We start from the raw sequence: 27065 nt of genomic DNA, 5'->3' as shown, positions 1-27065 counted from the left end.
AAATGATATTAAGCTAATTAACAATATGTTATTATTCATCATCAAGTTTGAACAAAATGCAGGCAATTTTCCTAACTGGCAACTTTCCTCCGTGCATGGATCTACGCATCTCTCATCAACTGTTGAACTTTTTTTATTTCATAGAAGGTCTATTTTAGGTAATAAAAAATCAATATTCAGAACAGTAACAAAGGGATTAAGTAGTAAAAAACTCCCCCCGAACACTATTCAATTTGTCAAAATTCCCCGTATAAAATAAATGGGCTAAACAAAGAAATACGGAAATTTTTTGAAGCCGAAAGTTAGTTTACCAAAATAAATGGGAAATCTAGTTATTTATACATCAATCGCTCTAGATCTTGTATGAAATCATCCTATACTTCTATAACAATAAAAGGAAAAATATAATCAAATGTAAGGAACAGTTTAAAACATAAAAAATTTTTAAGCAACCTTGATTAATACTACAATTTGAATGCTTTGGTCAACTACAGTGGTGTCAAATTCTTCTTCACATCACCCCTCTACGTTTTGTATCTCTATTTTTTTTACACCCTGGGATATTCATCTCTATTCTTTCAATTAAATCCTTTAATTAACACATAAGACTCGGAGTAGAATTGAAGATCTACAATTATTACGTACAGCCTAATTGTTCTTGCTATATAAAAAGTGTGTTTTGTGTTTACTTTCTTCCTCTTACGGCTTATTCGAGGTGATCTAATAATATTATAAGACAGCTAAACGGCTTATAAGAACAATAAGAAAATATTTGAATTTAAATTAGTTTAAATTAAATTATAATTTATATAGAAATAATTTTATTGTTTTGCTCAGTCAAAACAGCCCAAATGCCCAGCTTCTCCTCCCCACAAAAAAAGAATAAATCCTGCAGTACTTTAATATAATTTTAATGAAAATGGTGCCATTTAGAAAGAACGATAATCAGGACGGGACTGGAAGGGACCGATTTAAAGTCCCCTTTTAAGATTAGGTCTTCATAATTCTTCCCTTTTTGACTTCATCGACAAAAAAAATAAAAACAATGATGTATGTGAATGAATAAATGCAGAAAAACACAATTATTTAATATTTCATGTCAAGGCGCTATTCCACGAACATAAAATGTATTTTATATTTTATCAGTTGTTGACTTTTCTATTGAGCGTTTTCACGTGAAGCCAGTGTTGTTCATGTCGGCATTTTGGGTTCTAAACAACCTACTTTTAAAACAATGAAAACCCGTTTTTATTAATTTAAAGGAAAAAGTGAACTACGGAATATCAAAATGAGGCTAACAAATAAAAATACTTAAACTTATCATCTATCAAAAATATATACATCACATCATAACCTTTATTGTATCACGTAGCCTTTTCCCAAAAAAGAAACGGAAAAAGGCCCAAAATCATTTAATAGTTAAACAAATAAATAAATCATATAAACTGCCATTTATCTAGTAAGTACTCCTAGACTAAAGCATTAAAAGAAAGTGGCATATCAAAGACCACTTCGTAATGATTTTTTATTATTTGAGTTGAAACGAGATGTATTTTTTCCCGCTAGAGTGCGTTCATGAAACAACAGCCCATTACGTAAATAATTAATAAATATTAAAGACAAATACTAATTTTTCAAATTTAAAAGTAAAAGGCTAATTGAGTAATAGTAATACGAATAAGTAATTTGTAAGACTAAGACTATATAATAGAGGGATCATCATTGACTTTACAAGAAACAGGAAGCTCCATAAAAAAACACTCCAGCTTAATTAAAGGTTGTATGTGACTCAGAAACAGAGAGTTACTCACGATTTCCATTCTTCATAAAAATCGATGTGTCCATTCCTACTTAAGTCAACACTGTTTCGTCTCTAAGAAACCTATTTTAATAATCAGAGTCCTTCAGTAACCTTGATGTAGATCACGTAGAAATAACTTATCTTTATCAAATTTGCATTAATTCCATTTATTAGGTCGAGTACGTGATGTACGGTCTACATTATCAAATATAAAAGCTAGACTCTTTTCTCACTCAAAAACAAGTGGAAAATTATTCTAGAATCTTAAATATAATATGCCTCTTTATTTTCATTCGTTTGGACTGTAAAAATACTATATTCTGCTATTACGTATAGATAGATATTGTATCTTGTATGAAATTATCCTAAACATATATTAGAAAATTACGACTTTCACAAAGAAAAAAATGTTTTTTTATTTTAAAGGAATGGGAATCCTGAGTCCCCCTCCTCCAAGTCTGTCAATACAGTCTACGAAGAAGACTATCTGATTTCACTCAACCCCATTTGGTAAATGAAATTGAAGGATTATTCTATGCTAACTCTTTAGCCTTGTCATCATCAATTCTATAATTCAATCCAATGCCAAATTTAGTAAATCCATATGCATTGTTTTTTTGTAATTTGTATTGACTGTCACTCCATGGCGAATTGAATCTATGAAAGGATCGTGTTACTTCGTCAATCCCAGCATTAAAGAACAAGACATCGTGGTAATTGAATTTTTAAATTTCAAATTGGTTATCAAATTAGAATTGAAAAATTAATTTTTGAAATACTTTCGTCTTTAAGACGATTAATTTTCTTACTCATAATTTCATTTTTTTTTTCTTCATTGAAGATATAACATAATTTAAATGTTTTATCTCTTTTATGTATAAATAAAAGTCATGGCATATGCTTTTAACTTCAACTTCTTGCATATTAAAATTAAATGGAATTGAAGGTAATGTTAATGATATTGTTAGAAGGCTGAACAATTCCATTGGAACACATGTCACTTGGTCTTCAGAATTAAAGGCTGGCAAGTCTAATTCTACTTCGCTAGATTGACGATTCTTACTATAGGTATGATCCGGTGGTAAGAGAACGTTTATCGTTGGAATTACATCACAAAAAAAAAAAAAAAAAAAAATTCACCTCAGCGATATATTTGTGTAAAGGTTTTGACTTCAAAATGTTTACCACAAATCAGTGAGCTTATAATTGGTTCCAAATTAAAGGAATATTAAGGTTAAATAACTATTGTCTTCTTCTAGTTAGTTCTCTTGCATTTTTTGGAAAAGGAAATCTAAAGAACTGTATGTTTCCATGATTATTTTTGTATTTGGATACAGTTTGGCTCATACACCCCAGCATGGAGCATCCGCCTATGATGAAAATAATGAATATAAGTTGAACAACAACAAAAAAATATATAAAAAGAAAAGGAGGACTAATTATTTGGATTTTTAAAATTCGTATTTAGCTTTTAAAATCAATTGACAGAATTTCGTAAAATTGTACTAAGTTAATGTGTTCCCTCTTCCCTGAAGTACTTCCTTATAAGGAATGAAACTTTTTACAGGCTAGCTGCCTCGATGCGCTACTTTCTTGTAACGCTTTATTCCAGACTATCATTGCCATATTATTTCTCCACAATTTACATATATATATTTCATATAATTAAAATCCTAGATAGTATTTTATGAAATATAGTTTAACTTTAAACTAGCTAATATTACTTAGTTTATTATGAGAAAAGCGTACCTAAACATTTGTATTTGAGAACCAAAATTTCTTCATAGAAATAATAAGATGGCCAATATCTATGTATATATTATATATATATCTATACGACAAGGGATCAAGAAAAAATTGTGTTTATATCCTTTTAGAAACGGAGCATAAATAATAAGTGTTATAATAAAACTTATTACTTTGCTTAAATGTCAAAAGTAATGAATTATGAAAAAGCCATGACGTGTGAAGTGAGATGATTGAATCGACAGTCCTCTGTTCTCCAGTTTTATTATATATCTGACCCTAAAATGTATTAAAAATAAGTTATCACATCGTTATACAATCTTATTTCCGTGTGTTATATAAAAATTAACTGTTACAATGGAGATAATAAAATATTTTTCGCTAATTATCCTACTTTTCTTGATCGATAGCGAAAACAACAATGTACAAATCTATGTACATGTATTTTTAGTACAAATTACTTATATTTAATTCAAATATCAGTGTTTATTATTGCCATAAAGTAGTATTCAATGCAGATGTGAAGTCTTTTTTTACTTTTAATACCATTTGATAAAGATTAATCAAGATTTACTTTAAATTTTTCCGTTTTATTCAGTAAAAAATGTCAAATTTGAGCCCTATGATATAATTTCCTTCAATTATGAAGTCACTGAAATTTTTCCTTTTCTATTTTTCTTTTTAGTGTTCTGAACGTGGATTGTTTTACTCGAATTAGAACTTTTTTAACTAGTTATATAGAATTGACCGATTACATGCTGATATAAAGCTCCTTTTCGAAGGTGTGGTTGTGGGATAAAATAAAGGTAATAGGTAGTTAATTATCCTATCCAAATATACATGTTGTCTTGGCATAATTCGGTTTCAAAACCTGCGGATTTTGCATACGCCTTGTTTAGAATTATTCTGATTCTCCCTATATTGCGGTATAATCCCCTCATATCGCGTTTTTTATATCACAATAATAAATTATAACAAAAGAGTTTGTACATAATATGTCAATATATTCATATAATAGAAGTGTATAATTTTGCATAGAGGTAGGGGGGATGTCCTGTACATAAGTATTTGATTTGACACAGCTAGACTTAAACCTTTGGTTATTACTTATTTTTGAAGCTTACAATTGAATATGTTTATGAATAAATATTGGTTATATTCCAATTACTTAAACTTACAGTATTGAAATGAACAGATTAAAAATCAAGTAAATACTGGAGTAAAATTAAATTTTATAAGTATTTTGTCTAACATACATTAAAATATATGGTATTTTGATAAATAAAATATTTTTATTGTCCTGACCATTCTATCAAACAAAGGAAAAATAGGAAAAAGTGGACCTTTAAAAATAATTCATCCTACTATACGGGTTTTAGTACTAATAAAGTCCACAAACAACACGGATTTTTCTTGTTCCAAAAAACTGTGATAAACGGACACACCCTGGAAATGTATTAAGTACATCATAAATATGGATACCGTTGATATTTTGAGAAACGATACTAAGTGGCGATTCAAAGTATAGAGAGAAATGGGTTGATTAAAATATATATTAAAAATTTTTTCAAAAATACATAACTAATACATGTATAAGAAAATAATTTAACATTTGTGCATCATCATGTAATTGATAATAATCATCGCTTACTGGGGGTGCATACACAAATTATTATATACATTAATTTTGTGTCAATATTACATAATGAATTATATAAATTCAGGAAGATCCATTGAATATATGTAAACAAAGAATATATTATTATAATGATTTAATGATACATTTGGTAATACAAGAACTAATATAATTAGTGTACCTATCCATAAGTACTGAATGAACGACTAAATATATATTTGACATCAAATTAAAAGTCAAGGAAAATATTTCAAAAGTGTTTGTGGTCCAGGGGTCAAGGACAATTTTAAAAGGAATTTGTGAAATGTTTAAGGGTGCAACTTTTAAAGTATCTATCTCAGTGTATATATGTGCATATGTTTTTGTTCCTTGACTGCCAAAATATTTTGATAAATGTATCTGATAAATGTTTTGTTCATGTCTAAGGGGAAAAGTCTTGAGTTTTAAGACCTTTGATGTTTCGTCCTCCAAGATTGTGTAGGGGCATTCATTTAAACACCTTTGAATTAATGATCGATATGAAAATTTTAATTGCATATGTTTGATTAAAAATAAATATTCAGGCTTATTAGTCATTACTTACAAGTTATTCTGTGTTAACTCTTCATCCTTGTCATTATCAATTCTAGTATTCAATCCAAGAACAATATATTCAATTCATATATATTGTAATTACTTATAAGTTATTTGTATTAACTATCGTTTGGTATGACTTTGTTATCGTTATGGCTTTAAATTATCATAAGTATTATTCATCAAATAGAAAATACTAGATGAAGACTCCTTGGAGAATGTTTGAAGTTCAACCTAACAAAAGATCGTGTTACTTCGTCACTCCCGGTATTAAAGAATAGGTCATTTTGATAAAGTTCAATATAATTACATATACTAGGGATCATGAATTTCAATAAAAATAATAATATGCATTGTTATGTAATGATTTAATTAAACTCTAGTACCTAGAAACGAATACTTGATTGAAATAGAACTGATTAATCCACAGTCAAACAGTTCCGATATTGAATCTTTGGGGATTTGACACAAAAAGAAAACTTCGCTCCAAATAGCGTTACAGTTGTGATTGAAAAAATTGTTGGCCATCCAATTTCAGAGGAATTGCTTGACAAAGATTTTAGACTTGGCTGGAACATAGACACTCAAATTTCGAAAGTATATTGTTCAAAATAAAATAATGAGCCTAAAAAAAAATTATATATAATTTCCATCTCTATATTTTAACTAATGAAATGAGCAGTTTCTCGCACGTTACCTGCTATTTTTCTTTTTATGCTACTTTTGTTTACAATACTAATATACTAATGAATGTACCAGTGCGAATAAATTTTTTATAACTTCATATTCTTCCTTAGGATACTTATCTACAGTTCTGCTGATGAGTCGATCCATCACATTATGTTTCGGTATAAAAAAAAACAACCATGAAGTTTAATGAAATGCTTCTCTATTTTTTTGTAAAATTCCAAAAAATATTCCGATGGTTGAATCAGTCCCCCCCTCTTGACAATTTTTTAAGCCATGGACTTGGAGGAACTTGGATGTTGAAAGTATTACACCACAGAGGGGAAATTTTTGAAGTAACGATTAGGCCACATATCCAGCAACATAAATTACGTCACAACATAAAGCCACTTATTACGAGTATCTGAAATCGACCCATGGCCTCTACTGCATAGGTATGAGAGAGGATTGATCCAATATATCTTATTCTTGAAAAAAAAATTCACAAGACAGCTAAGTTTTCATTTGAAGTTTTGTTGGATTTGATTTGTTGAGCGATAATTTTAATAATATTTGATTGTATTCCAGGAGATTTTTTAAAATTTCAGATCCACCGTTTGAGGGTTGTTAGACTAGGAACCGGAAGTAGACCAGTGGATTGAATTTAACGGTAGACTTTTGAGGAAAGATACTTCAGTATCAGTCTTTTAACAAAATCCTCCTCATTCCATTTTCCGAACCTCTTCGTACGGATAATGAGTTTACATTGAGATTCAGTCAATCTTTTTTCCAGTTCTCCTTTCATCGCTTCCTTAAAATTAGATTTGGATTTTAATAATTTATTTTTAGATTGAAGGATTTTCACTTTTTCGTGTAAACCTAGATTCTGTTTCCTTAGTGACTCGAGTTCTAGAATTAGTGAATCTTTTTTGGTATTAGAAGCCCTACTAATTTGTATAATCCGGAATACAATGCTTTATTAGATGCGTTAACCTTTTCTAACACAAGTGTTTGAGTTGATTTTACATTGGCTTGGGATGATTTGTGTAATGTCTCCAAAAATATTTCATTAGAATCTTCTTCAAAATCGTCAACTACCTTAGTTCATTTCGTTTTCCTTGGAGCTTGCTAAAATCTATTTCCAGGTATGAGACCTCTGGAAGGGATAGCATCTTCTTTCAATTTTCTTTTTAAAAGTAGTCCCAGTAGTTCAACTTTAACTCCCTTTTATAAGCATTTTCCTCAAAATGATTCTCACAAATTCTAGTGTATTTTCCTAAGGGGTCCTTTCAATGACAAGCACTTTACCATTTTTTCCTCCTTGAGGTGTCCTTTGGAAAATGATGATAAATGGTGTTGTTAGGAGAATCACAAATGACAAGTGTACAACTAACAGTTTAGTTGCACGAATACATCATACTTTATTGGAATGGAGAATAGTTATTATTATCGTAATAATAATAATCAATTAGTAATAATATATATATATATTGTAAAATATAAATAATATATAATATCATACTCCAAGGATACCAAACTTATCTCTCTTGGCCCACAGCGTAGTCCCATGTCTTAATTTTGGCCTTTTGTGACTTTGTATTTGGTACGCATTCTATTCACTATGACGACAAAAACTCCTTCTCTTGCCCAGCAATCGGTACGATACATCCAATTGAAAATTCTAGGAAGGCAGATTTCATGATGGTCTAACCTTGTACTTCTATTAACCTTGATAATACCTATATTCGTACTATATTACATTGTATTGAAAATATGAATATTTTTTGCAAGATATGTGGTATGTTCTTAATACATCTCCCATATATCTTATTTTGCATAAACCATCGAAATTTTTAGAAATAACCCCAAGAATAGACGGTTAAGGGCCGGCCCTAAGGACTCAGGGTATTGAGATCAGTTCTAAGACTGGACTGGACGAAATAAATATGGTCCGACACGTCACTAATTATCTTCTATATTAAAGGTAAACGTATAATAACTCCGGTAAATGCCGGTTACTACAACTAGTAAGTGTCATTTTAGTCCTTTTTTAGGACAGCCGTCCTGTTCAGTTCCTCTCAGTCTATTTCATTTCAATCCTGCATAAAAGTCCTCAAAACTTTTAAAGTTCGGTCCTTGGTGACGTTTCTCAACTATATATCTTTGATCTTTCTTAAAAATCAGTTCTAGTACTGACAATCTAAAGGATCGAGAGTCTTAAGGACTATTCCCAAGGACATATAGGACCGGTTTTAAGAAAGGAAAAGGGGAAGAAGGATATAAACCCTCAATTATACTCTGAGTCCAACAAAGACTTGCAATTATAACTCTGCAACAAACCTTCAAGCTTACTCTCCATCTTTTATGGGCACACACACGAATGTTCAATAATGTTTGAGATATAATTTGAATGTAGTAGGAAAGGAAGTTCACTACTTAAAGTTACACTAGTTAAATAATAATGACAACATCTAAGAAGAGAAAATTCATTCTTCCAATTACCAATTTAGTAAAAAACGGCCCGTCTTAAAAAGACACGATTTACTTCACTAAACATACATCTATCATGTTGTTACCTTTATTGTATCGTGCAACCTTTCCTAGTGATATTGCTCGAAGTTATTAGACGTCGACAAATATACAAATTTTGCTTTAATAATTCATCGGAAGATCACTCCTCAAGAGATCCTTGGTATTACTCTCCGTTTTTTATGAGCACTCTTACACGTAGGTACTAATAAGAGCTTGAGAAAAAAGGATATATGTTTGGAGGCGTAATTTAGCTGATTGCTAAATCTAATCTAAAGGCATATTCATTCTCTTTTTAAATATAGAGTAATCCCTATTTTCTTTTTTTAATAGGAGTTGAGCTAAACGCCTACGAGATTTAATTCTTAATAGACAGTCATCCTTGTATATTATTGATTTGTATCTACTATTTACCTATATAAGAGTTTGTGTGGTTGTTTTGTTCGCTCTTTTTTTATTTATTAATGATTTAAGAAGTCGTTCTTGTGTTAGCATCTCCCTCTGAAAGAAGAATTCTCGTTTTCTTTGGTATAATTTGTTTTAAAACTGCATAATGAAATAAATATTTATGAATTTAAATATAATTACAATAATTTCCATGCAGTAATGCTATTTTGAATGTAGAAAGTTCTTCTCTCTATGGCTGTGATTCACTTTCTCCCCCAAAATCACATAACAGGGAGCTGAAATTAACAAAGGTCTTAATTCAATAGTACCTTATTTCTTGCTCCTGCCTTCTTCTTGTGCTCTTTTTTTACTTACAAAGATATCAACCCCAGATATACATCAGAGATCAATATATACAGCTCACCCTGCCACTGTTTTTTTTAATACAGATATACTTTGCTTTATCAATAAATATATTGATTCATTCTGGAAGTTATATTACTTGGCCTCAAGAAGGCTTTGTTTCATTGTTTGCAAAATAATATAAGTAAACAAAGCTCATGCTGCACTATGTTGATACCATAAATATATTATGATAAATGGGTAATCGTTGTCACGTTAAATAAGAATATCTTTAACATTATTGATTAACTTTTTTTCTATCTTATTTTAGGTGGGGAACCCCTAAATGTGGTCTATGAGTCTCCAACATGCCACCAATGTATCAAACACAAACAATAGCCTCAATTCTAGAGCCTGTGGCACAACAGGTATCAAAGCTGATCATTCTACATGAGGAGGGTGAGGATGGGAACGCAATGCCGGATTTAGAAAAACCGGTTCAGGCCGTTAGTGATGCCGTAGCCAACTTGACTAGGGTTGGAAAGGATACTGTTAATTCATCACAGGTAATAATAGTCGTGTGCGGGCAATTTGTCGTAGAACATTTTGTGGAATGTACATTGCACACAAATAACATTTGCTATGAATTGAAAATATTGGGTGCATAAACCATTTGTTCAATATATTGACATCAATCAGGAATTTATACTGTATTTAGCGGTTCATTAACTACCTAAAAGTATTAATTATTTATGACTGTTGAATAAAAAGAAATGAATAATTGATGAAGGAGCCATGAAGAGCATCATTTTAGAAAATAGAAATTAAATATGCCACATTATTTTTTTATATGGAAGTGGTTGAGCTTATGTTTGAAATATTATGGTTTCAAAATGTTCCTTTTAGTCTATAGATATCATTGGCCCACTTTAAACTAGTGAAAAAAATATTTAGAGGTAGCTGAACGGCCCTAAGGTTTTGAAATTTGTAGTTAGTAATAGTAAAATAATATTATATAACTGTCGTTGACCTCAGCTTCAAATTATCTAAAGTGTCATTTTTACTTTTTTTTTAAATGTAAAGGTAGGTAAAGGTCATATATAAGTCACGGAGAAATTTTATTCACCACAATTGTTATTTGCTCTGACATCTGTAATTTATACTATATAGTGAAAACAAAAATACATTTTTCAAAGTAAGCCAATGAAATCTATAGACTAAAAGGAACATTTTGTTACTCAACACTTAGATTTTGTAACAGTAACAACTTCTGAAAAAAATACGACATGATGAGCAAGGAGTATTATAGTCTATAGATTGCTGGCTGACTGAGCTGATGCTACAAAGCTAACCAAATTTAAAGTCAAATTTAATATTTATTTTCATGATTAAGTCATAGTCATTTCTACAACAAAGTTGAACAGAGGATATGTTTTGCTTCTGTTGGTTTATTTGTTAGTGAGCAGGATTATGGCAAAAATTGCACCGATTTTAATCAAACTTAGTAATAAGATTGCTAATGGTCACAGAAATAGGTCATTAAATTTTGAGATTTCAAAGTCCAATGTTGCATAACAATTTGATTTTAGATATAGAGTTTGCACTTTACTGAGTGCCCATTGTTGTTTATTAGTTTTTTCTTAATCATTTTTAACAACAAGTGGAGGTAACTAAGGCTCAACTAGGTAACATTCTAGAGGCTAGAGTACATTAGGTCACATACAAAAAATCCAACATGTTATTGTTATTATTTCATAATTGCGGAGAGAACATCTAAGTGTTGAGTAACTACATGCGAGTGTATAATCATGAAAAACTGCAACTAACAATGATGATTCTTTGGGAGTTATGTTACACAAAGCAAAGTTTACCTGCTCCTCGACACCTTGTACCTCCAGGCAATCCCGGATTCTACTTCTAGTATTTATATATTGTACTTCTTTTCTTTTTTAATATAAGCTTACAGTTGAGACTCCCTTTGTTAAAAATGCGTCTTCACGACATACTTTTTTTCTTTTATCAAATATCTACACAGATGTAAGGTAGAGTACTCAATAAACTTTATATCATAATGAATGGAATGTTACTATTTTTATGAAGCGATAGAATATACCTAATGAATGACTTGATGAATGAAATATTGATTTTATTCTCGTAGCTACTAGTACGCACGCATGCATAAACAATTTATATTTGAGACTCTATATATTTGAGCTGTTCCTAGAGAAGGAGTAAAATTAAATTACACTTATAAAAGTAAGATCCTTATTTATAAGAATCAAAAATTAATTGGAATGTAATGTTTATCTACGGATGTACGTTGAAATCAGGACATTTATAAAAGAGATGAATAATAAGCACACATGAGAAGAAAAGATAATTCCTCCCCTCATATGATAAACTCTGTGTGTTGGCACCCCCTCCAAAAAATTACACAATCAATCAAAAAATGCCCTCACAAAGAGATAAAATAATCGAGATTTCTACTCAACTACGCTTCGAAGAAACACCAACAGAGATCTGTAACTTGCCTTAGGCAAGCAGACCGAGAATTTATAACGTGGACATGACCATTAATAACAGTATTGGCATGGAGACGAGCTTCAAAAAGAAAATGCCTTTTTGGAGATCAATATTCCATTTTGGCCGAAAGTAATATGGCCACCATACTCACCAGATGCAAATCTCGTCTACTTTTCCTTAAAGTCGCATGTCGAGGCCAGGTCATACCGTACCAGGGTACCGAATTTTGAAGATCTTAAGGCTTCTATTGATGAACATTTGAACTTCATGAGATACAATTACCTTATGACTACGTGTCAGAGATAGTGTTGTGTCGGTCATTATTTAAGACTAAGAAACGTGGTCCAGTCAAGTCCAGTCCAATTTGCCGGTCCTTAAAGAAGGTAAATTTGATCCTCTGTGACGTCAGTGAAGGTGTTTTTCCGATATATAATAGAATCAATTATTTAACTATGCAATATAATATAAATGTTCGTATTAAAATCAAACAAATAATATTTTTTGCAATAATCTTAATACATACTTCATTTGCCCTAAAAACCATCGATATTTAAAAAAAATCCATGGTCCAATATTTAAAGACCAAAAGTCCTAAGCATCAGTCCCAAGACTAGACTGGACCGAATAAGTTAGGACGAGTACAATACTGGTCAGAGCTTCCTGTTATGCATCAAGGCCATTATTAGAGTCGATGGAGGCTACATTTAAGATTAGAAATAGTAAAACCAATATCTGTTCAAAGTTTGGATAATTTAGCAAATATACTAGTTTCGTAAAATTAAAGCTATCAAATTTTCAGATTCAAAATGACTACCTTACAATTACGCCCCCGGTACATCCAATATATTTTAATTTATACTGTTCCATTTTCAAGATAATATTTTAATCAAACTAACTTGGCAAAATTTAACCATAGTGGAAGTGATACTTTTTGAACAAAAAGGTGAACAACTATCCTTGATAACAGAAGCTAACAGAAAGTTATTGGGCATATTTGTCACCACTTAAATTACTAAGTAAAAGATCGTAAATATGTTTTGTCCCACCTTGCACCCTGTAATTCATTTTCCTCTGAATGTGGTTAAACGAACTTGGACATGGTGGACATCAAAGAGAGATTTATTCAATAGGTATATAAATCGACATTTATTCAGTATATATACAGTCACATTATTTATGAGCTTAATCACGATTGGTGGCAATAATAGCATTGAAGAAGGGAACACATGTGAGATGTATATACAGCTTATCTTCTTCAACTCCTTATACAGGGTGTCCACGATAAATTGGAACTACTTTAAACTTCATCCCGATCCCTAATGTGGATATTCGGGGTTAAATCATACTAATATAAAAGGTTGCGTGAACAATACTCTATAACTTCCACCACAATTGTTTTGACAACAAACAATAGTCCTCATGGAACAAGCAAGGAGAGACGTCATCCTCGAATTGGCTCGCACGAGACACAGGTCCTCTGCTATCTACAAGCTTCTTAACTACCCCAAGACCACGGTGTACCGGGTCTTCAATGCCTGGGAGGTTGAGGGGAAGTCTGCCACAAGGCCCGCAACATGAGAAGTGACCGATTCCGTACTCCCCGCTTCCTTGTAGTAGTCCAGTGGGTTAAGGCCCGCACTTTTGGTAGGCAGAAGATGAGAAAAAATTAAAATCGGTATTCTTGCTGCTTTTGAGTCAAAAATTGCCTCTCCTCAAATCTCTTTAACTTCCCCTCTTGCCACCTTGACCACCTTTGAAAGAGTAGACCGGTCTATAGGCTCTTGTTTTCCTAATTTGGTCATGAACATGATTGGGTTGACCTCAATGGAGTGTTTGCCAGCTTCAAAGATTATATGACTGACATACGGTTTCGAGGCCGTAACCATCTTTCAGACACTTGTGAACGCAATTGACACCAATCTGTCTAAATGTAATCAGAAATGTATATCTACGCCTAAAATGTCAATATATCTCAATAGCTGTTAACGAATAAGTCTTGCAACACAATGCATTTTTATTATATTTTTTGCAAATTCGACCATGAACATGGCCAGCTTGACCTCAAAAGAGTTTTGCCGCTTCGAAGGATAGCTTTAGTTGCCTATTGATTTGATATAGATCACTCAGGGGCTTGATATTTCTGTAGTTGGTGTAGAAGTTGACGCCCATCTGCTATACGATACCGGAGTTGTAATGGCTGGGCGGACCAAATTGAAATCTCCAACATTTGTGTTTGCATCTTTGTCAAGAAGTAAGATATATTTGTTAGCAATATCTCTGTTGAAATATAATGACAACAGCTTTTCATTAATGTGTCTAACTTTGTAATTGAAACTCTCTAGACCTCTCAAAGATACAATTGAAGAAGTGGTGCAAAACTCATTCACTACTTGGTATAAGATGCATCATCTTTTTTTATTCATAAACCAAAACCTAAATATTGTAATATTTTCAAATAGTTGCAGTCTCTGTTGGAGTCAAAAAATTAACAAAAATCGAGGCGGCGTCGTAAAAAATCCTCAGACTCCACAACACTGATTTCTACCTGAAAAAACTTTTTTTCTTCATACTTTAGCTTTTGGGGATATGTCCTGGATCATGCTTACAATTCCATCATTAACTTTGGGATCCTTCATGATTTTCAAATTAAGTATTTACTTTGTTTTGTTTGTTAGTTCCTTCAACTGGGGTTTTAATACTAAGTGAATTGCCTTTTGATCTGAAAGCTTAGTATATATTACGTCATCCCAATCAATCGATTCTCCTACAAATCCCTTTATCAGGGATAAGTCGATTCTTAACGACACTGGCTTAGAGTTCTTGACAATAGAAAAGAAAGTATGATTTGAATTATTCATTTCGAACCCTACGTCATTAAAAACAAAAGGCCGTAATAATTGACAACAGTACTTTAGTGGATCGAGGATGGGAGTTTGCTTTCTTACTTGTTGTGTCTCTAGTCTTTTTTAGTTTTAGTTTAAAATATCTTCCTATAATTGTTGGTCCGTGTGAGACAATGTGAAAAAGCTTACCCTGGTAGAAATATAGGTCGTGGGTGTTTGGCCCATATTGACCAATCACTTCAAAGTTAATGCCTCGATAAACTGTGCTGTAATGAGATTACCCTCTGCACAGCAGTATTGAATATGTGAGTTGAATTGATTGCTAAAGTTACTCAACGTTTTGGTTTCGGATTCATAATATTGAGGGAGGAAAAGGAGAGATAACCTGGCAGAATAGAGTAATGATTATTCAAATTACATCTTGTATCACAAAGTATGACAATGTAGGGTAATTTAGCATATGAGGATTCCTTTTTTAAATTTTTTATACTCCTTTTGAATTAGATTCTAACATAGATCTAACCAGCAATATTTTCGAAATTCATAATGAGTACCAACCCTGTAAATGTTCATGGATATAATATATAGCCACAAATGAGTTATATAAAGGGCTCTAAGGAAAGAGTGAACATCAAAGATTCAGCGAAAAATTTTAAAAAAAGATGAAAGGCTGAAAAGTCCCAAATCTCGTGGGATAAAAGGGAAGAATTTATGACTCCATAAATACATCTTTTAAAAAGATAAATTTTTTTTTAAAGATTTAAAATATTTTCTTTTTTTAAAAAGAAGATATATTTGAGATATACGGTACAATATTTATATCGTAATGTCTAAGTCGAAGAAAGGATTAGAAGTCGTGTGGATCTAATGTTCCCCCCAATGGAAGAAAATATGAGTCCTAGTGATGTAGATAAACACAAATATCCAAATGCTTCATCGTTAGTATCAATGCAAATTAACATGAATTACTTTATACTTTCGTGCAGTTCAACATTAATATTTGAATAAGTAGTTACTAGGTATATTATATAAACTAGGGGTAGTACCCCGTCATTGACCGGAGGTATTATGCATCGACGAACAGACAAATTTTGTTTCAGTAATATAGAAGATGACGTCATAACAATTTCTTGGTGTTACTTTACGTTTTTCATGAGTGCACGTACACGTAGTTACTCAATACTATAAGAGCGTTTCATATTCATATAACTCTTATCATATACTGTAAATGAATATAAATTATCATATATGTAGATCGTACAGCAATATTATCCAGTGCTCCGTCTATATTATAATCTTTTTTTTTCCATAGTGTATAAGTATATGATATACCTACATTAGGGAACACATTATACAATGCACACTGTTTACACGATTGACGCTACTAGAAGAACACGTGCCAAATTTCATTAATTGAACAACATTGTTATTTCTTAGATGAAAATATGTATATAGTTTAGTATTACGTACTAACATTAGAACTCAAATATCAACAGCTGACATTCCACTTTAACAATGGGGAACAACCTCATTCACGAACTTGGTAAAAATCCTTCCACACATCCTATCGGGTCTAGAAGTTTTATTGCCACAAAATATTTTTTTTATGTATTTTACAATACGATCTTCTATAAAAATATGCATTCCTGATTTAGATCGAGGAAAAATTAGTTCTATCACCATCAACAAGCCTATGGAAGATTTTTTAAATTTCTTGTGCTTCATTGATTGTTAGGCCACGTGCAATAATTTTCTTGATTACAGTCGTTGATCGATCTTGACGGACCAAATTAAGTATTTCTCCATGCCTTACAAAAATACAATATCTTCGTATTCTGTCTCAGCTAACTCTGAAGTGCGACATAAGTATGAAGTATCCTTTGAAATTGTATTTATAACCATTATCTAAAACATTTTCAAACTCCTTTTGGAACATTGAAGTGTTTCTCATTTTTCTAAAAATATATTTAAACATGGTGGATCTAATCGCGTAAAAAAAAATTGGTGATCTTTTTTGCCATTACAGGAAGGGTTAAAATTTTGAATTAAACGTGTTTGTTGTATTTTGCAAAATTTTCCTCATCCACTGCCAATTTGTGCATTCTATATCTTTTCTTCGTCCGACTATGCTCAATATCATTTTACGATCCGATTTAGGATGAGGTGATAGTGTGCTTTTATTATCTTCTTAAATATAGAAGAAAGCAAGAGCCAAATCGATCCATGATTATTTTTTCACACTTCTCCTGGACATAGTGTTTTCTGGACTCATAATTCTGATGACATAATGTAACCTTAGCTCCATGATAAGTTTAGACAGAACTTGAAGATTTGGGTATTGAGACTTTGAACTATACAAATTTACTATCAGATCACCAATATTCAAGAGAGGATAAATATCATTTTTGATCGTATTGATAATGGTCTGAAAAAAGCCAGATCAATTAACTTTAGGTCCATAAGTATTAAATAAATAAAATGCCACACTTCTTGTTCGGATGAATATTTTATGCCAGTTACTTGAGCTTGATAATTCTTTTATACCCTTGGTGTTATTGATTGACTACGAAACTAAAGACAGACCCCTCTGACGCGATGTCACCAATCCCCTGTGAAGAATTAATGGTAACTCATCGGAATACAAAAGTGACAGCCAGGAGAACAAGATCCCGAATAAGGAGCTTTTATTTATTGAAGACAAATAACATCTGCCCTTTAGTAGAGTAGGCTTTTCATCAAGGAATGTCTGAAAAGTTTATCTTTTCTACTTCTCGTATTTAAGGAAAATTATTTTATTCACTTCCGTGTTCATTTATTTTTTATCTCTAGAAATAGGCAGTTTGTAAAAATCATCTATGCTTGATTGATATTTAAAAGCCATTGAGGTCTTAAAATATAAATATAAAAACTAAAAGATAAAACCGAACTCTATGGAATTTTAGTTTGACCTTTCGGCGGTAAAAGACACTAATTTGTACAGGATCAATTAGAAACCAAATCAGCCCTTGTCCTTGAAAGTAGGATAAGATGTGGATTTAGCGGCAGTTTTTTTGCTTTACAGTAATTAGAAGTGAATCTCTCGTCTTTTGGAGAATACTTTACTACTTCGCACTCTGTTTGAATACAGAATGACTCATCAACTATCTCACTTGTGTTCGCTGAGGAGGGGTCAAGGACATCAGTATCTCCTTCATTAAGTTCTGGAAGAACGTTGCTATTTTACTCAATTACCATATCTTCATGATTTGATCGTCGATTAAGGTCCACATGAATATCTATTTGTTTGTTTGTTTAACGTATTTTTAATGAGTGTAGAAGTGTATTTTTTGCTCATGTGTTAAAGGATTTTTTGGAGGACAAAGACCATTAAGGCCTAAGGACATAGGAAGGTTTTCTTCATTTTCCCCTCTTTTTTTTCTCCCTTTACCTTGTGCTAACGTTGATCTAGAATGTGTGCATTGAACAGTGGGCTGTGTATTTTCTCATCCTTTCTTTCCTTAAAGTAACTTTTGTACACTCACTAGTCTATCCATCTGTTATACTAGTGATAGGTGTTGGAATAAATTTGCATTCTACGGAACAACTTCCAGATGACAAACGAGCTAATAACGGCAAAAGCAAGATGTCTGATACCAAAGCCTCAGCTAAGACTAAAAAAAACATCAATGATGGTTCTAAGAAAATAAACTTGGGATACTTTCATGATTACTTTGACAGAAGCTAATACTGAAAGAGTCTTTAATAACATTAACATAAAACATATCACTGTCCAAAACTCAGCTCTGCATTTTCGGTTTTTCGGAGGAGGAAATTGCTGGTGCCCAAGCGCAGTATGGGTATGGATATGCCTCATACTTGTTTTCAATTGAGCCTGTCAATATTCAACTGTTAATACTTTTAAAAGAGTAGACGAAGAAAAATTGAAAAAATGTATAAGTAAATTTGCTGAAGGCCTGGACTCCTATACAGACTCAAATCCTGAGAAAAAATTTACAAAATATAAGTCAATTTGGAGAATTTCGAGTTGAATACTCAAGGTCATCGCTGTCCATAACACTTTCCCTCAAATAATAACGGTAAATGGAAACTTAGTGAACGTAAGGTTCCCGGGGGTACAACCGTATATACTGTAACGGAAAACGATTACAAATCTAGGAATGCGAATCTGTATTGTTCCTGAAAATTGATCAAATCAAGAACAATAAAACTGGTTAAAACTGGTTAAAAAGTGCTGTTGTCAATTATTACTTACTTCGGTTTTAATGACGTAGGGTGACAAATGAGCACTTTAAATCATACCTTCTTTTCTATTGACAAGAACTCTAAGCCAGTGTCGTCAAAAATCGACTTATTCCTGATGAAGGGATTTGTAGATGACGCAATTGATTCTTATGATGGTAAACTTTCTGATCAAAAGACAATTTACTTAGTATTAAAACCCCAGTTAAAGGAACTTAGACATAAAAAGTAGTTGAGACTTAACACGAGCATCATGGGCAATCCCAAAGTTAGAGAAGAATTGTAAGCATAATTCTGGACGTATCCAAAAGCTGCAGCATGAGAGGGATGTGTTTCTGCTTTTGCAATCAATGTTACATAGAATGAAAGTTTTGTGCAGAAGAAAATGCTCTGTTCTTGCAAAAAGAGAGAGGGAATACCTGAACAAAATTGAATCTACTTCCAAGAGTATTCTTACTGACGGAGAAAAAAAATCTAAGCTATGCCAATTTATAGGGAACTCGATCTGAAATATAGAGTCTGAATAAAAATTAATAATATTGATGACCTGTCACATTCCAGACTGCAGTATATGCACCAAGACAATAATAGAAATAGAAAAAAAACCATGAGGCTATTTGATAACAATGGCATTAAATCGGATGACCCGAAGTTCATCTGCAGTGAGATCAATAAATTCTACTCTAAACTCTACTCATGTAACGATTGCCAGAAGGATAATTAATGCAGGAGATGCCAGACAAATACAGCTTCCTTTTGTGAAGTCTTGAGGTGTGAACCAAGCGATGATGCTGAGATATCAGAGACAGGTAAAGATCTAATTGAAAAACATTTGATGCACTTTGAGATTATAAATGACATTGTCAAAAATGCTAAGCTTGATAAATCCCCTGGACCATCTGGCTTTACGTTCGAATTTTACAAAAAAAATACGCTTAGCTCTTGATACCTGTTCTACGAAAGACTAATGCCTCTCGAGTTTTTCCCTGAATATGGATCCCAAGGACGGATCGTCTTGATACCAAAAGCTAACAAGGATCCTGGATACCTGCAGAACTACCGACCGTTAACTATGCAGAATTCTAAATATAAACTTTTCTTCTATGTATTGACTAACAGATTATTAGTATATGAGAAAGGATTCGGCAATTATATAATTAGAATGGTCGAAATAATCTTAGGGGGTTCCCGTCCCATTGTGAGGTATGGGAATCAAGAGTCATTTTTTGAGAATAGGAGAGTAGTAAGGCAGGGGAACCTCGTATCTACGTTGTTATTCAACGTAGGGGTTGACAAAATATACAGAAAGATGACCATATCATTGGATTTTCGGCGATCCCAGCACATCCCAAATGCATCTGCTATGCTGACGACCTAACTTTCGTAATGGGTGGGGAGCCCTTTCGAAACAATGAAGTCAATTAGAAGAATTATGACCTTACCCAGAAAGTTATCTCCAACTTCCAGGAAAAACAAAAATATTGTGCCCTAATGGAAGACTGATAGAAAAAGGATGGTCAAGCTTCCGTACCACAAGAAACATCAAACTCCTTGGAGTCTGAGCGGGGAATGAGAGTTGTCAAAAGAATAATGAGGAAATCGTCATGAAATTTGATCAAGCTACCTTTTTCTTGGCTAACTTCAACTTGAATATGTGGGAGAAAATATATGCATGGAATTCTTATGTTGTCCTAAAAGTGGTCAATCTTCTAAGATTAACGTCATACAACGAGGACACCCTTTAAAGAATATCTGCTATGGAGACCTCATTTCTCCAAACGAAAAGAAGCAGAAACATCTCCTATGATAAGCTTCACAGTCCACTGAATGGTGGGGGACTGTCTGTGATGAGCTTATCAGAGATATGGTAGGTTCTGAACTTTTATTGGTTTAAAAAAATGAGGAATCGCGAGGAACCCCGGTCTATTATTCTCAGTGACTTCCTGAAAAAGAGACAAATATTTTTCATGGGTAAACCCTATGCTAGTTTTAAAAGTGTTTTGGAAAATCTTGCATTATACTCCAAACGAATGCAGTATCTGTGTAAAGTGTGTATAGATGCTATTACGAAGATTGAGTTGTCTCTCGGCTCATGTATCCTGAATTGCCCATAGGAGGACACTTTAAGTTCGCGTAAGTCGAACCGTCACCACCGATATTGCTGCGGACGTTCGATAGTAAATCTTTCTAATTGATAATATGGCTGAACAGTCGTTTAAATCAAAGTTAGGTCATTTAAGGGCGTCGAAAGGCCTTTGGAGCTGTAGGTTTTTAAGTGTAACATGTTAGCGGATCTCATATGTACTGCTAGATAATTTTGGATCAACAAGTGGAAGAAATGAATTTTTAGTTAACTATTGCGGGAAAGAGGAAAGCAAGGTCAACACCATTATTACAAAAATACAACAATTAATTTATACAAAAAGGACTAAACGTTATTTCATTTGTAATGCTTCTTCTGTTTGTTTTTTATCTTTATTTTAACCCCTGAAAATTCTCTCGTTTTTACCATTTTTTTTATTATAGCTTTAAATTGTATATGTATAAATCAATTAAAACCCCTCAAATAAAAATTTTTCACACAGCTATCAAGCGTGGATGAAAAAAAAATTACGCAAATTCAAGGGTAATTTTTTTTTTTTTTCCACAAAAATTAAAGTTTGAAAAAATTTTATATTTGAAATTTTTTTGTTAATTTTTTTTCTAACAAATTTAATATATGAAATTTTATTTCTAAAATGTATTCCCAAAAATTGAACTTTTTGTACGTAGCTGTGGATTTTCGAATATTTTTTTCAAAAAATTAAAATTTTTATAAGTAGTTTTGGATTTTTTTTTATTTTTACAAATAAAACAAGCATATTTTATACACCAAATTGGAAATTAATGGTCACTCTTTCCCTTGAATCATTTGGTTGGCAAGGCTGAAGAAAGTCACACATCAAGCCATAAATGGAAGAAATAAATTTATTCATAATCATTCGTTTTGAATGTATTTGAAATAAAATATAGAAGTTATCCGATTACATATTTCAACACAGGATAAGGGAAATATTTATATCTAGATTCAATTACAAAAGATATAGCATTTTTATCTACAACAAATGTGTACACACATGTTGTACCTATGGTAACACAAACCATTTATTTTGAGCTTATATTAGTTCAATTACTTTAATATATTATTTTTTAAATTCAATGTATTACCAACATGATTTTCCTCATAAAATAGATTGCATATGACCCTAATTTTATGCTACTTGGCATTTGTCTGTACATATACTTTACATATTTTAAATAATTAGAGATAGCTTATCGATTCTCTATCCAAAAGGTGTAGGAAGAAGGTTCTGTGGTTTTTTGATTAGTATAAATTAAAATATAAATACCAAGTTTCTCTCGAAACTTTGTATTTATATCAATTCCTGCTTCATTCAATAAATGCCCTTTAAAATGCACAACTTTTTAAATGGACAAACTTTTTCATATTTAATCCAAAACATGGAGCAATGCAAAGCTGCAATTTTAGAGCTATCCACTCGTGAACAGAGAGAGAGAGAGATCTAAAGTAATGTGTTGTAACTGCTTTACTGTGTATCAGGTTACCATCAAAGGTACGCCCAAAGCTTTCAAAAGGTTCAAATCAATGTAAATTGCCTTGCTCGTGAATTAGAGCGTAGCCAAGCCACCATGAACTGCTTGATAAAGCAAAAAATAATCCTCCACGTCAGGTTTGGAAGCCTTTAGATCAACTAAAGTGTGTAACCCGGTGCAAAGTCCTTCTCAGCAAGATTTAAAAACCAGACTCTTGGCCTCCCCAGAGCTCCAACTTTCCCCCCCCCCTTGGACTTTTTTTATTTCTGTTCACCTCAAGGGAAAACTTTCAGGAGTCGTTGCACTATGAAAAACCAACTGAATGCCTCCATCATCACTGTCTGAGCCAACCTAGAGCTGAGTTTTTTAAAGAACTGCATAGAAAAGTTCCTTGTACAGGCTTAAACTGGTCATAAAGGCAAAAGACAGCTATATTGATGAAGAATATAAATAAGGTGTCCCTTAATTTTGTTTATGAATTAAAATTCCCATATCAGATGATATTTTTGAAATATAATAATTTTTGTAATTTTTTAAGAGTGTTGACTTTTAGACAGAGCCTGCAGAAAAGAATATTTCGCTAACGGAGTTTGGGCATTTCATTGCTACCAAGAGATATAATTTGAGCACTCAGTGAAATGGTACATTTTGTGTGAATTAATTGAAACAACTATTCCTCTGCAAAAAAATCTCACTAACTGTCGTGAAAAAATATTTAAAAAGTAGCATTGATTTAATTAAAGAGTATAAAATAGTATACGGAATATTGAAAATATATCATATACATATTTTTAATTTAAGAAATAACTATGTAGTCATATTTATCAAATCACGCTGGTGTTTTGCATGTAGCATTAAGGTAAGGCTCTAGAGATTAAAGTACTCCCGGCTCATCAGTACTATTGAGTACCTACGTGGGGGTGTGCTCATAAAAAACGGGGAGTAACACTGGAGATTTATTGATTGGTTGTCTTATATATTTTTTAGGGAAAGTTTGTCTATTCGACAATACCTAATAATGACAGTGTTATCTTTTTCGTTGTCTTATCTTATTCTCATACGTCATAGGTAGAGTAGAGTAGTTTGTAATATAAAAGCAAGCTAAAGAGCTAAATAAATACATTAAAAGTATTTCAAAACTTGATAAGTGTCATGTAAAATTTAATTTTGAACTTAAAAATGCTCTATAAGAATTTAAAGCTACATCAAATTTTACGTGACGCTCGTCAATGTTTAAGCCCACATTAATATAAAGGATCAATCTTATCTAGTCGTAAACATTTAATTATTTTCAATCCGGAATTATATCGGTGCAAAATCACGGAGGGGATAAAAAGACATCTCATCTCTGAACAGACCAAGCTGAGACAGTTGGAAAAAGTAAAGAAGATTCTAAATTTACTCAAGGCCAACAAAAACTCGGGCTTATTTAAAAAAATTCACCGTTGATGCCAATATGAATAAGCAGAACAGCTGCTACATCATAACCAAACATCAAGACGATATCTCAGCTTCAGTGAGACATGTCTTCAAAACAAATTTTGATTGGCCAGCACAGGCCATGTCTACCCTCCCATTTTTGTGGAGAGGAAAGAGCGGCTCAATAAAGATGCCCACATCCAACTTCGGGGCCAGAGAAAAGTTCGGACACAACCTTGTTTTCCCTCCAGATGGAGCTCTATGTCATTGCGCCGGTAAAACAAAGATCTTTTTGAGATACAACTTTAAAGACATTTTGGCTGCTCTCCTCTCCAGACGTATGCCCCTTGTACTATTCTATCTAGGTACGTCTGGAGGAGAGGGTGTGAGCAACTCCTCCCAAAAGGGTCAAGTCATTAAAGGCTTCCATCAAGAAGGAGTGGACCAAACTTGAGTCTGACTACATAGTCAAGGTCTGCAAGAGATTTAGACCTCCATTGAGGCAATTATTAGAACTAAGGTATCACATATTGAATAAAAGTTGTGTCGAACACTATTTTGAGATGATTTTGTAATATAAATGCCCTCACAAAACCTCTTGCATAAATTTTGCTATTGAAACAAATGTAACACTAGATAAGATACATCCTCTATAATGAAATATGTTCAATTATGCTTTTGATGTCATCATACTAGAATTCTGAGGTATGAACAATCAAATTTTATGAAAATACAAACCCATGGCAACAATTAACAATTTTACAGATTACGACTTTTATCGTATTTTGCAGACTATCCTCCGTAAAAAAAAAAAAGAAAAAAGGCTCGAAATCAATTGGTGATGAGTCAATTCTTCTCATTTATGTTATTTTTATTGAACAGTAAATGTTGGAAAATATTCACAGCTTAACAAAAGTTAATCATAATTCAAACAATCAAAGTTTAGAATAGTAATTTGGAGAAAAGAAGCAAAAAAAATTCTACAACTGACAAAAAAATACGATAAATATTTGAGTGTTTGGAAGGTAATGTCGTGTTGAATGACCATAAGATAAAGTTTCCTTGAGTGTTATTTTAGGAAATTTGTTTATTTTGTTTCTTAACTATATTAACAACTATGTCTGGTTTATTATGAAAATTATGACGTCAATGACAACACTCTATATTACCTAAATATAATGCATATTCGTATATATATGTTCTATATTCATTAAGCAAAGTCTGTCTGTATCTATTCTGAAAGTAAATCATTTTTAAGTATAGATACTTGACCAAAAAAATAACAATACAATCGAGGGTGTGCATCATGTTAAAAAAGAAAGTATTTGTATAGACTTGTATAAAAACTGTATGTAAAAATGACCTAAGAACCTGCAACCATTTCATTTAAAAAAATAAAAAAAGGGATGTACTTAATATAAAGAAAAATAAATTTAGACGAGATTAAGGAATAAACTAAAATATGAAATGTTGAAGTTATTTGATCTTATATCTCAAGAACAATAAGATATATGAATAATAAATTTTATTGAATTAATCATCATATAATTTATTATTATTTTTTCATTCTTTAGGAGAGAACATTAAGTATTGAGTAGCTAGGTGTGAGTGTACTCATCAAAAAGGGAGAGTAACATTGAGGATTTATTGGGGGTTATCTCCTAAAATATTTACCTATTTATAGACAATACTGAAAAATATATTTTCTTATGTCAACCCCTCCTTCGATTGAAATGAAATTTTTTTAAATAAAAATTGACCCATATATCTCAAAATTTGAATGAATATACCTTGACTACTCTTATTGTAGAAAAAATTATAATAAAAAATAAAGCCTGTAAAAACAATTAAAAAACTGTTGTCCTAGATAGATAAAATTTGATACGAACTTTTTATATTGGGATGAAACAATTTGATCATAACTTTCAAATTTTGTACAAATTTTCTCTGAATACTGTAGTATAAAATGTAATTAATAAAAATAAAGTATTTCTAATTAAAAATACAAAAAAAATTAAATAATAATGTATCCTTACCCGTTGAGGCGTACCATATTTTTTGAATTAAATCCCATGAATAAAGCTACAAATATCCTTTTTTACAGTATTTTTAAATTACTTAATATCGAAAGAAATAAAAATGATATTATCTAGTTCATTATGAGTCGATCACTACCTCTAGTTTTTAATATAGTTTGAAGTTCTAGTTTATTAAATTATGCCTTTGATTTTTTTTAACACAGTTTGAAGTACTTAAATTAATTGAATTTTCAACAGAAAAGAAAAATACATGAAATAGAGAGAAATTTTATAATAATGAATGTACACTTAATATATTTCCATAACATTTCAGGACGCAAAGTTAAAGACAGAGATGCCAAATGCTCTCAATTCAATTGAATGTGCCGCTAATTATTTGGAGAAAGCATGTCGTATAATGAAACATGATCCCTATTCACAAGAAGGACGGGATCAACTCATCACAGGATCAAGGGGTATTCTACAAGGAACAACCAATATGCTTCTAGCTTTTGATCAATCTCAGGTAATTTTTTGGTGGATCTTATGAAAATTCTGAACAAAGAGATCGTTGTTTAGTAAATTTCATGACACATTTTCATTTACATTTCTTTATTCATAGCTTATTAAAAAGGGTTCTTAAATATGTCAGAAGTAAAAATAATAATTTCATATTTTCATTTCATGAAAATGACCAATGCAAAACTTTATAGAAGCAAATATTGAACTATAATTAATAGCATGAAATT

The 27065-nt window shown here is 31.9% G+C and overlaps 1 protein-coding gene across 7 annotated transcripts in view; it reads left to right on the top strand.

The window, feature by feature from the left end:
• LOC121127585 (vinculin) overlaps window positions 1-27065 on the top strand; it is a 65743-nt gene that overhangs the window by 17887 nt on the left and 20791 nt on the right. For 2 of the 7 annotated variants that reach the window (XM_040722999.2, XM_071893213.1), the window contains exons 2-4: window positions 4233-4353; window positions 10012-10246; window positions 26651-26842. In XM_040722999.2, the coding sequence (XP_040578933.1) occupies window positions 10049-10246; window positions 26651-26842 (390 nt within the window). In that variant the 5' untranslated portion in view covers window positions 4233-4353; window positions 10012-10048. The remainder of the gene's footprint in view (window positions 1-4232; window positions 4354-10011; window positions 10247-26650; window positions 26843-27065) is intronic. The other 5 variants (XM_040722997.2, XM_040722998.2, XM_071893216.1 and 2 more) reach the window with 3 other exon arrangements.

The sequence above is a fragment of the Lepeophtheirus salmonis genome, chromosome 13, assembly GCF_016086655.4.
Source record: "Lepeophtheirus salmonis chromosome 13, UVic_Lsal_1.4, whole genome shotgun sequence".
Lineage (NCBI taxonomy): Eukaryota > Metazoa > Arthropoda > Copepoda > Siphonostomatoida > Caligidae > Lepeophtheirus > Lepeophtheirus salmonis.
This window is presented reverse-complemented; position numbering and strand designations above follow the sequence as displayed.